At 38.4% G+C, this 12998-nt stretch overlaps 1 protein-coding gene across 2 annotated transcripts; it reads right to left on the bottom strand.

Moving 5' to 3' along the window:
• Window positions 1-1349: 1349 nt before the first annotated feature.
• LOC103723156 (SUPPRESSOR OF GAMMA RESPONSE 1-like) lies at window positions 1350-10383 on the bottom strand. 2 transcript variants are annotated; one of them, XM_039130942.1, is made up of 7 exons: window positions 10176-10383; window positions 8009-8147; window positions 3320-3506; window positions 2742-3238; window positions 1816-2127; window positions 1660-1723; window positions 1350-1563 (listed from the first exon to the last, which is right to left on the bottom strand). In XM_039130942.1, exons 1-6 carry the CDS (start codon window positions 10181-10183, stop codon window positions 1670-1672), a joined length of 1197 nt encoding a protein of 398 aa, XP_038986870.1. In that variant the 5' UTR covers window positions 10184-10383; the 3' UTR covers window positions 1350-1563; window positions 1660-1669. The 2 variants fall into 2 exon arrangements, with proteins under 2 accessions (XP_038986870.1, XP_008812203.2); XM_008813981.4 differs by having other exon boundaries at window positions 1350-1723; window positions 10176-10382.
• Between the last annotated feature and the right edge of the window lie 2615 nt (window positions 10384-12998).

Genomic DNA, 12998 nt, shown 5'->3' with positions numbered 1-12998 from the left:
GTTGAGAATTTAAATCATTTTTTTTTAAAAATACCCATAAGCCATCAAAATCCATAGGTGATGACTTTTCCTTTATTAAGAGTATAATAAGTATTTCATACAACTTTCGTAAGAAAGTAAATGTTCAATCAAATATAAGCCGTACTGGTATGTATCACTTTTTCATGATCAACCAAACATGTTAAAACCATTTTCTCAGATATCATATTCCTGTGAATCATCTTTCGAGAAAAAATATTTCAGTAAATTTTTTTTTTTCTCTCACAAACCAAACGAGTCTAAAGTCTGCCTAGGTCAATACAGCAAATCTTGCCAAATTCCAACCGCAGCTATCATTAACATTTCAGACATAATACAAGATTGTCTCAGGCAGTTCATGATGTGCATGGCAGTCTAACATTATTTCAATTTTGATTGAGATGCCAATATGCATCCTTATCTGGCACTCAGTTACTAGAAATGTAATATAATATGTGTTGCATGGTTCTTATTATCTCCACCATTAATATTGATTATGAGCACTCAGCCACCGAAGTGCAATTGTCGATCTTTTCGGTATCGAGGGTATGGTCCATACCCTCAACAACTTGGCCCATATATCAAACTAATTGTTCAGAAAGAGCAAGCCCTCTTGGTGAAGGATTAATAAAGAAACAAAACCTAATGTTTAATCCACCACTATTGCTGAAGATTTGAAGGTGGTTGAATATCTGACCATATATTAAAGATGGACACAGTTTAAAAAATTCAAGATTAGCAACAGCCAATCTTTAAATCTTCAGCTTGCTTGAAGAGCCTTCCAAGTGAGAAATGACTTGGGAGAATGAATGCACATAAGCCAAGAAAACCTATTAAGTCTTAGACAAAATATTAGGAACACTGAAATTTTGTTACTTCCAATTGTAAGGTCAATGCTGATAAAATTTCAGCTCATAACAACTTGATCAGATTGCGGAAGCTCAAGACAATCTGTTCACAAAAGCAGAAAATACTGGCTTCAGTTCTAATCGTGGCCTGCAGGCCTGCGCCACCTGAGATACTTGATGATGAAGTCCAATTGCTCATAAAAGTTATCTTAACTTTCTCAAGTCACAAGAGACAAGTGCTATGTCATACATTCCTAAATACTAGTAGGTAATCATTCAAGAAATTATATTAGTTAAGAGTTTTCCTAAACAAATCACCTTCTCATAGCCGGGCCATAAAAGTTTGGCCATGAAACAAGCTATGAGTTAAAATACCAGCCACGAAGGAAATTTTTGGAATGGACAATCAAGTTTCTGTTACTTTTTCAAAGCCATCCACATTCTATAGCTCATTAAGAGATGAGTTCCCATGATCATTCAATGTAAAAGGAAACAGTGAGACATTCACAACAATGAATAAACAGATAGTGCAACGCAAAGCCAACCTACCTAGGACTTGGATCTGTAGGGAGGTTTATATGCAAAAATTTCGAGTCCTTCCAGTTTCTTGTCTAAATATTAGCGAACAAAGAGCTGAGGAAAATGATGGACAACATAACCACACAAGCATCTTGCCTCTCTCACCCCATTCAGCTGCCTATACAAACGAGAACATATTCATCATTAGAGCACAAGACCCACGAAACACAAAACTGGGGCTTCATTGAGATCTTTCGGAGGTACTGGTTCTCACATCTTTCATTCTATAAACGGTCTAGCCAACTTGTGATGCTTTCTTGTGAACCAAACTGCAAGTCCTGTTAAACAATGGAGATAAAGAAACATTTTATTTGCAGATTTTATCACAAAAAATAAAAATTATAGAAAGGATAAAAGTAGCAGATCTTACAGCAAGCTGAAAATCTGGCGGTGTGTCAATTATGATGTTATCAAGATCAGAGAACCCACAAAGTGTATTGGCTTGTGTAGCAGGTGTCTCATTCTTGTCACGATTTAAGTTTGGATAGTCAAAAGAATCTTCGATAGGAGGAAAAGAATCAAGCACTTCATGGCATAACAATGACTCATCCAAATTGTTTGGATCTGGTTCTTCAACAGCTAGAGATTCACCAGCCCACCAGGCAGGGCTCTCACCTTCATCCGTTAAGTCAACCACAGGCAAGGGTGCTGAGGCCACCTCAACTACTGGATATCGTTCAATCTATAATATTGAGAAAAAGTCAGCCTTAATCTTCACTATTGAGAAACAAGCATTACAATTTGGAACTACTTTATGAAGGGTACATTGATTATGTTCATGCATCGGGGAAAAAGGATGTGACCAGAGATTTAATTTATTTTTTCCTCCATCTTTTTCAAATGCGATGTAGTACAAATTATGTACAAGACAGGAAATCAAAAGACGGATAAACAGACAAGAATCTTAAAAATAGTTCAGTAATAACAGGCCCAGGGCCCCCTATTCTTCCTAAGTTTTTTAACTCGTCATCCCGTCTATCTCAGTGGATGGCCAATCTAGGTGAAGATGAAAAGATAAATTCTAGAAGAGCCAAGGTATCATGATATTTCAGCGTATATATAAATGATATTTCGGCCTACATATAAAGACAAACATATTGAAAAATCAGTTGATACAGTTGAAAAATCAGTTGATACAGTAAAAAAAAGATTAGCGAGAATGTCAAAAATTGCTACAAAATATGTGCTAGAAAACAACTCATAATGCAAGCATTCAAAAATATACCAGAAATCACAAGTATAGCAGGTAAAAATGAAAAATATTGACCACTTGAATAAAGAGCGAGTTCTACTTACACGGCCTGGCAAGAGCTGTAGATTATGCTCATCAGTATCAAGCAGAGAATTCTTTTTTGACCAGGGTGGCTGTGGAGTATTTGTCTTAGGGGTTCTAGGACTAACCCTGGCAGCAAACATGTCAGGTTCCTCATTGACTTGATCAATGCCACTGTTATCTATTTGCTTTGCCTGCTGTTGGAAGAAAATTTTTGAAACCACAAGTTCACCATCCTCTTCATCTTTGTCGGTCCCAATATGGTACTGATGCATCACCCAATTAGCCTTATCTGGTTTGCCGCCACCTTTTGAACTTTTGTATAGCACCAGAATTTTCCTCCAGCCTTTGTGAACACCATTCTCTAGCACAGGTATAGTTTTGCCTGTCTTGTGCCACCTTACACGCTCCTCAGACTTATCGCAATCATCATGGATCTTACGGCGCTTACGATGGCCAGATGCATATGCATTTGATATTCTGTGAAAGAAATGAACACTGCTTCCATCTTTCTTGATACCTATTGCAAAGAATGACTTAGTGGCTAAAACCTAGATCACAAAGCCGGCAAGAGAAAATTACCATCTGGAGCATTCATTACCAGGGAGATTTTTGGGATGCGTGTAGCAGATTCCTTCATCCTCCTCCAGAGTTGGAATAAATTCATCAATAAACATATGGGGCTTCGAATTTCCTATCCCAACTTTTCCTGCTAAATGTTGTATCAGCTCTACATCAGATGGATCAAACTTAACACCAGCAGGAAGTCCAGGCCATTCTATAGTAACCTGCAAAGTGACAAAGTAGTGACAAAGTAACTTTTTCTCTACACTAACATACCATTATACCCTCAAGTTACTTCCGACAAGGAAGCCAGAATTTATTTAAAATTATCATGATATATACAGGTAAAACAAATAAAGAAACAAAAGAAAAGCCTAGCCACGATTATAATTAATCATAGAGGTTTTCATTCATAAGAATTAGATTGCTCCAGGCACTTATACTTAGATACAGAAAAAACAGAGATAACTATGAGAATATAGGTAAAAGCAGAAAAGTATGTCTGCTTTCATATTTTTCCCACATCAAATAATCCTTGCTTTCCTGAAAACTGGTCACTCCAATGTAAAGTACCTTGATAAAGTCTACTACCAATTCTTCACACCTGACTTTTTAGGTTCAAAACAATGGTGCATGCTCGAATTAGACACATGAACATAGCGGACATATTAAGACAGGCCAAGCAGGTTGCTGGTGAAGTCAGTTTTTGTGTGGGCAGCCTCAAGCAAACTGGTTAAGACTTATGCATAACAATCCTCTACACTTCAATAAATAGTTCATAAACTGTTTTGAGTGTGTTTTAACATTGGCTCACTCCCATAGTTCACGGGCAACAAGAAACTATCCTCTAGGATAAAAATTATAAAGTCCACAAAGAAACAAATGAAATCAACATTGCAAAACACCATGGTAATCATCATGCAAAACCAGAAAAATGATTTTGTAACATCTGATCCAAATTCAGGTTCTCAGCTCTTGCAAACTATGCAATAAAGCCAAATATTTTCCTAAGGTGTTTACTTAACTCTGTTAGTTCCAAAAAATGACGTCCTCAACTCAACATATGCAAAAATCATGACATAGAGTGTACTAAATTTTAGTTATTAATGTTACTTAAGAATTTTGAAATTTCAATAGTTTGAAGCTATGGTCATAACAAAAATTCCATGACTATTCCAGATTGACTTCAACCAAAAAGATTCTGAAACTAGTCCTCTGCCAACCGCCTACTTAGTAACTCTTGGCTGAAAAAAAAAAATATAAACCATCTTCTACACAATCCTCCATTTTTCTTTAATCAGCAGTTTATTGTATGAAGAGAGAAAATCCTTCATACTGGGCAATAGATTGGATCCTCAGGAAGTTGATTTGCAAGACTAAATCCAGATTCGAACTTTCATGAAATGCCTACCTTGTAAGCAAGAGCTTGCCCGTATGTCATGTAATCCCCAAATTGTGGGATATATAGTTACAAAAGATAAAAAATATGGGTCATTTTCTCTTTAAAATCTACATGATTGGCAATCAAATCCGAAGCACCGTTATTTTGGATCAGTTCCCTGAAAATTCTCACTGAAACACAATGTCTATTATCTAATCAAGTTTTTTCAAATTCTAATGCTCAAATTCCATCAAGGGCCTATTACTATTTACCTTACTACCTACACTGGCATTCCTTTCCTTAGAGATGCCTCCAAAAGTTCCCACCAGATATGACTAAAATATGTCAACTTATATTTTAAAAAGGAATTGTTTATCAAAAACTTTAAGTTTCATACATTATCCACATTCTAACTTCAATATTCCTAATTTCACAGCATATCCATCATTCTGTCCTCAGCTTGTTACATTCAATCTTTGGGATGTATTTTATTTCTCTCCCAAAATTTCGGCCATATAATAAAACTCTAGTAGCATTTTTCCACTTCATCCAACCTATTCTACTCTTACATTTCCCAAATGTACCTGTATGTAATGGAGATAGTGAAAGCCACCTTGTGTATTTTATCATCAAAATATTGATGACTTACTTGTATTTTTGATCTCCAACTTAACTTGTAATCAACAAATACTTTCTTCATTAGAGCCTTACATTTCCTAAATGTACCTGTATTTTTGACTTACTGGTTTTAGAGACTTCTAAGAATTTAAAGAAACAATGATCCTATATCTCGGATCATGAAGAAACCTCAGGGTTATAATAACAGAAAAAAGATAAGGTTATGCAGCAAAACTATTATAAAGTAAATAAAATTAACAAAGGGCATTTCTACATTATGACATTGTGAAATGAGTTAATACAAGGCAAGAATGGCGGGATTTCAAAATTGATGCAACAAGTTTTCAATTTTCTCTTTCAAATAGGAATCTGCCAAGAAGTTGTATTGGTTGTTTAAAAATCTCACTATACAATTTAGTTACTTTACATGCCCAGTAACAAAATACTCAAGATTTTGAAACATTCTTCACTTACACCAATTTTATCATCAAAAAATTCTCACAACTCTATATTCTCATTATGGAAAACTAATGATTTTTTGGATAACTTGTAAATTTTAAGTCATGATTCACTTGAAAAAAATGAATGCCTGCTCATTAAGACACTTCAGTCTTTTAACCAATTTATCAATCTTTTCTTTTTAATATTTTAATATATTTATAAATTTCTCTTGCAGAATTTACCAAATCACCAATTTTCTTCTGGCAAGGAAAATGGCCATGACTCCAAATTTCTTTCAATATACGAGTAAATCTTGACATTGTATTAGTAAGTTTACTTGTACAAAAAATGAAATGGTGAATAACATATCCGGTGATCTATTTCGACTATTAATTGTTTCTTTCCATCATGATTATGGGATATTAAAGAACATAATACCAGGGAATTGGATGATCCACTCAAAAGTTCTGCGGAAATATATTTCAGAGATGAACTTAAAGATGTTTTTCTTAAAAATAGTATATGTGACTGGGAAACATGAATGGAAATACCAGCTAGCAAACTCAATTTAATATAAAAAAATAGAGATACTTGAAGTAAATCAGCAAGAGACCACTATATACTAGTTTCTCAGTGCATTCAATCATTTCTTATAGGTCCCATGTCTCTTTACACAAGTTCTGACACCACTTTCACTTATCCAGCTCTTAGGATTTTACTAATCACCCTGTCCTTTTTCAAGCTTCTCACCTACGTGTAGGTTCCGCTATTTCTCTTTTTCAGTACATATATAGCTTCCACCGTTACTCTCCCTTGTAGTTACTAAGTCTGTGCACTCAATGACAACTCGTACCAAACACTTTAGACCATGATCGTGTTTAACATGAATTAGTTTACCATCACAGTTAAATGTTTAGCAAATGACACATGCACAATCATAACCTATATAAAGTAATTAGCTTTTAGTCTTCTTTCAGCAACCTAACCTATATGAAGTATTACATGATCTTATCGATGCTATTTAATTTTATCCATCTTTCTTTACTTATCAAGCATTTTCCAGATTCTAATGAGAGCTTTCTCATTCCCAAAATCATATTCATAAATTAATGAAATGGAAATCGATGTGATGCTTCCACTCACATCTAAAAGTTGCTTGGACTAGCAATATTTTTCATAGGACTTTAAGATTAATATCTAGGCAGAGATATTCAGAGAATAAAATCCAATATAAGATTTGAAACACTAATTATCATGGTTATCTGTGAGATTCAAAGATATTGTTAAATAATTTCAATATATAGAGTATGTTATTTGCTAGTTTCATATTTCCCAGAATACTAACTGTGAGAAACATGAAAAAGAAAAAAAAAAAAGAAGAAAGGATGTTTCAGAAGATAATGATTATAACAACAACTCTGGCATATTAGTCAAAGAATAGCATGAATGATCTAATGTATGATAGTTTTAAATAGTTTCAACCAAGGTCCGCCGTACCGGTACCGGTCGGCGTACCGGTGGCCGGCCGGACCGGTACGGTACCGGTCCGGTCCGGTCCGTACCGGTGGTTTCAAAAACCACAGCGCGCGGCGCTGTGGTTCTAAAAAAAAAAAAAAAAAATCGTACCGGTGCAAACCGGTACGGGCCCGGAACCGGCCGGTACGGGCCCGAACCGGCCGGTACGGGCCCGTACCGGCCGGTTCGGATAAAAAACCGGAAAATACCGGTTTTTTAACCGTTCCGGTACCGGTCTAGGACCGGACCGGTACGTACCGGCCCGTACCAGCCGGTACGGGCCGGTACGGCATTCCATGGTTTCAACAGTCCCCACAGTTTTCAGTACAAATGATAAATCCCCAATATTTATCATGAGTTAGCAACCTTATCACATTAGATAAGTACACAGGTATTGAAAATACATGGCCGGTTTTAACATCAGGGGAACAACTTTCAGTATATTCAGTTGTAAAGATCTATTTCACATGGCACGCTAATAATGCAGTAGCTGAATTACACTGGTTTTTAAGTTCTTGATGTAAGTGTTTAGAATAGTTTCATGATGCCAAATGGAAGGGTAAAGGCAATACTTCTGAAACAACTAAGCCTTATTCTGGCAGAGACAATTTATATTATCTAACACAGAAGGTTAACATCAGAAAAGAAAATGACTCCATTAGAAGACTTCAAATCCAGGATTAGCTGAATATGAAATAAACAACCTTGTATCATAATCATATTTCTATATTAAATAGTAAAAAGAATAATGAAACATAAATCAGAACTTACATCACTGTTATCAATAAGGTGTTTGCAATTGGGGCATTCCCGACTTGCTTCCACTCCCAAGTCTCTGATTTGATAGTTAGAAAAGCAGGTGGCATTTTTTACCTTCCTTGCAATTCCCCTACTACTAACAAGCCATGCCCTATAGGAATGCAAAGGAAGCCATATAATCAGCTGTAGCAAATACAAAATGTGTCTGACAAGTAATATGCAAACCTTACAACAATTACTGAATATTGAAAGGAAGATAGGCAAGCGTCAGATACTGGAGTGGGAGCTAGATCAGGATTGATCACTAGTATGTAAACCATACACAAGATAAGAGCAACAGATATCCGAACAATTAGAAAATATCATGCTAATATATAAAGTGCCATAAAAAACAAAACATGGCATCCAAAAAGGTATGTTAATGGCGATGTCATCATAGAAGAGAATGTTCTAAAAGAGGATATATGTTATACACTGGCTATAAAGAAGGGAAGTAATTAAATGCAGCAGATGATACTTACTGAAGTCTACAGCTGGAGAACTAATTCTTCTACAATTTCCAAGTACTTAACTTTAGCTTTTCCACTTTTGAAATGGTATAACATGGAGTTGTGTCACAGCAAAGAAGGTCAATAATTTACTGAGGATGTCTTCAATATATTTGGGAGCATTTCAATCCCCAAGATAGTTCAGATGTCAAGTCAGGGTGCCAAAAGGTTTATCAACTTGAGCTTCCTTCTATATTATCACTTATTCTGTTGATAACTAATATCAAACTAAATTTCATAGATTTGGCAATCTCTGCGATGCATCAAGCCAGAATTTGATTTCCATTAGGTGTTAGTGTCATCAACCAGTAAAATCTAAAATTTTAGCAGGCCTCCAATATGCAAGTTAAAGGGCCCCCCATTTGTCAACCAGCATCTTCACCCAATTTCAACAGACTGAATAAAACTAGGCTTGTGACCACCCATTTGACCAATAGACCCCAACATCTTCAACCAGGTCATAGACTTACAACCAACACAACCAGAACTAGTCTTCCACTCTAAACAAGATAAAAAATGAAAAGCGGGTCACACACTATACACTGCCCTGAAACCTATATCCAATTCTTTCAATTTCTTGCACACCTAGCCAATGATTCCATCCGTATTCAGATGGTCACACAAGTAACAAAAGCAAGCAGGCAGTCCTAGAAAATTTGGTACCAAGAAGCCATAATGTCCTTTTTTTCACGACTTATTTTTTCAGCTGAGCATAAGTTTCTTAGCCAATTTTAACCTTTCAAAGAACTTCCACTGTCAGTCGCATTTTCCCACTTTCTCCTAAGAACCTAATGTTCCTTGTGCTTAGCTTTCTTCTTCTTCTTCTTCTTCTTCGCTTCATAGATCACATTCTCTAACACTCAGATACCTTCTGCTAATCCACACACTCCTGTCATTTCCACAAAACGTTTACTGCTAAAATTAGAAAGCTCGTACCCATCTCAGCACAGAACTATAATTCGAGTAGTTGCTGAAAAATTAACCTAATGTAGACCCTAAATCCGGCAAACATTATAACCATCCTAATCATAGTAGATATCCTATTCATCATGTCAGACAAGAACAGGTGCGAGCTAAATCCAACTGAGGATGGCTGCAACAAAGCATTTGCAAGATGTTAAACTTGGTATTTTTCTGTCTAATTTCATCAATACAAACAAGAGAGGACAAAAAAAGACAGAAGACCAAATACATCAACAGGTAGCGCCAACAACATCAAGAAAAAGCTTCTGTCAAGATCCAATCAAGCAAATGCAACAACGTTATCAGATACTCTGTATCTCCTAATACCCCCCAACCCTTCTGCACCAATTCCCAACCCTACCCATACCAACAGTTCCCTATCGACAAACAGGAATTCACTCAACAAAGTGAAACAAAAACCCAAAGATCAAACCTTTTCCCCGTTCTCCGTCAGTTCTCTACTTTAATATCAGCCTACGAATTCAGAACAAGGAGAAAAACACAAAAGATAAAAAGCAAACGTAAATAACCCTAAAATGTCATACGTACTTCCCCATCATACTCCACCACCCATCATAGGATCTAAAAATACCCCAAAAGAGCATCACAAAGAAGCAATATATCCCAAAAATGGTATCATGAAAATATTCTACTAGTAGTAAGTCTACCTTGCCATCTCTGAGATCAGGGGAGAGAACCACAGAGAGGGGGGAATAAAGAGGAGCTCCTAGCTCTGACCTTTCTCCCCTATACGAAGTAATCGTCGGGCGGGAATATCCCGGTTGGGAGCTCGGGTTCGAGGAGGGCGCGGCTCGGACGGGAAAAAGCCGACCGAGCCCGAGGCTCGGTGTACGGGCCGGGGATTTGTCCGCTCGGGTGTTGCGCCGTGCCGTCTCGAGATGAGGCAATGTGGCTGGCGGCCCGCGCGCTTGCTTTCTTCCTCCCCAAGCAAGAGCGGGTGTAAGAAGTTGGACTCACCACGTCAGTGGAAGCAGCATGGCCGTTACTCGCAGGGAACCATAAAAAAAGCTTGGCTTGACGAGACCTGGGAAAAGTTATAGGGCCCACTAAGTTTGAACTTGTGTCAAACGTGATAGGTGCGAGCCAACTCAAGTTGGAATTGAACCCTGGCCTCGAGTGTTGTAAACCTAGGTCAGTGACATGCAAATCTACAGTGATTTTAATTAGCACCTGTGCCCGGCCCAATCTATTTGCAAGCTCGTTGTTGATAGAATTGAAACTAAATGTAATCAATCTTGATAAGTGTAATATTCGTGACTGAATGAAGAGAAAAGAACGCTTGATAAATGGCTCTAACTACAAGTGCCAGTGTTTCCTTGTCATCCAATCATGTTAAATTACCTCTTTTTTTTTGGGTAAAACGGCTGTTTACATTGCTCTTGTATGAGTACAACCAACTACATCACTATCAAGAAAACTAATCAAGAAAACTACAAAAAGCAGAAGGAACGGATGATTGTTGGGTCCACAGAAAATCTCCAGAATGATGAGCAACAAAAAAGGCGATCCAATCCGCAGCTCGGTTCGCCTTCCGAAAGACGTGCCTGACGGACAACACAGCACTCCCGCAGCATGCACCATGTATCACCTAGGAGCGGGTGCTCATCCCCCCACCTCTCCTCCCGTAAACGCTCTACCAATATAACTAAGTCTCCTTCCAAAATGATACAGCCGGTATCAAGTACATGTCTCGCATATAAGAGCCCCTCCAATGCGGCCCGGAGCTCCGCCCCAAAAACTGAACCCTCGAAGGAACAACATCCCCCCACAACAAGCAGTCTGGAGCAGTGGTCTCTGATCATAAATGCCACACTCGTGCTCCCACCCCCTGCGGGCAGACTCCCATCAAAATGCACCTTGAGATGGCCGGGGGTAGGGGCTTCCAAGAGACCAAAGCAAACCTGGGCGCTGTAACAGCAAAGAGGGGGTTTCAGATGTCCCTAGCTAACTTAGATGAATCAGATCTAGCAACCTCAATGATCTCCACAGCGTAATGAAGAGCCCGTTCTACCACAGACCTCAGGGGTGCCCTCCTGCCCTCGAAGACTCTATCATTTCTGTCCAGCCAAATGTGATAAGCTAAATAAACAACAGCAATATCCCAACCAACAGTGCTCGGAGATCGAGTAGCATCCCTAACCAGCCGTAGAAAGTTCCCTAGCATATCACCGGGCCTCGGAAAGGGAAAAGATGCCCTCCTCCACACATGAGCAGCCCTAGGGCACTCAAACAGAACATGGCCGATAGTCTCCACCGAATCCGGACACTCCCCACACAACGAAAAAAATCCTAACATCCCTCCTGGCTAGCATACCCTAGTCGGCAGGCAGTCCCAGACTACCTTCCAGATGAACAATGCCACTCGGAGGTGAACCAGCATCCTCCAGATCCATCTACCATCACACTGCCTCATCACCTCAACCCTTATCACCGCCTGTATGTCAGCCGAGCGTACCCTGGCCGACCCAGTCGCCACCTATACCAGCCTATCCAGTATACCCTAAGGAATCGGGATGGCAAGAACCCTCTCCTTTTGTTAAATTACCTTTTGTTAGAACCATTTAACTTGGTTTGAAAAACAGCTTGGAAGAAAAAAAGTTGGCAAAGTAGCGAGCACATATGTGAAGTTTCATCAGATGTTTGGAAGTTGTGTGCGTATGCGAGCGAGCAAGAGCAAGAGCGAGTGAGAGAGAGAGATTGCACTTGAGCATTTAGAAATTCACTGGTGGGCCAATATCTTCACATACTACTGTGGACACTCTTTAGCTATGGCAGGGCAAATAATCACTTTTCTTAGTTGTGTATAACCTTAATCCTGGCCATCCGATTACACTCGATTATACTTGATCCAACCAAATATAGCCAATTCAACCAAACCTAGCCATCCGATCACATTGCATCATACCTGATCGTACCTAATCACATCCAACCTAAACCCTAAGCTAGCCAATCTAACCCAAAACTAGCCATTAGATCACCTTTGATCATACCATATCATACTGAATCACATTTGATCACGCTAATCCAACCCAAATGTAGCCATCGAATCACATTCAATCATACCCGATCACACTCAATCATACCCAATCCAATCTAAAACTAACTTTCCAATCACATCGAATTATACTCGATCACACCCAATCATGCCTAATTATACCCGGTCACACTTAATCATGTTTGATTATATTTGATCATATTAGATCATGCCTAATCATATTCTATGATAGTCAATCATGTCCGATTATATCCGAGCATACTCAATCATCTTTGATCATACCCAATCATATTATATCATGCCCGATCATATTCTATCATACTTGATCATGTCCAATCATAATTGATCACACCCGATCATACCCAATCAAACCCAATCACATCCAATTTCTAACCCAATCCTACTAGCCCCTAGCCCAATCCAAACCTAACTGACTAAACCCCAAGGGCCAAATACAACATGTGCATCTAAAAAG

Source organism: Phoenix dactylifera, chromosome 10 (assembly GCF_009389715.1).
Source record: "Phoenix dactylifera cultivar Barhee BC4 chromosome 10, palm_55x_up_171113_PBpolish2nd_filt_p, whole genome shotgun sequence".
NCBI lineage: Eukaryota > Viridiplantae > Streptophyta > Magnoliopsida > Arecales > Arecaceae > Phoenix > Phoenix dactylifera.
This window is presented reverse-complemented; position numbering and strand designations above follow the sequence as displayed.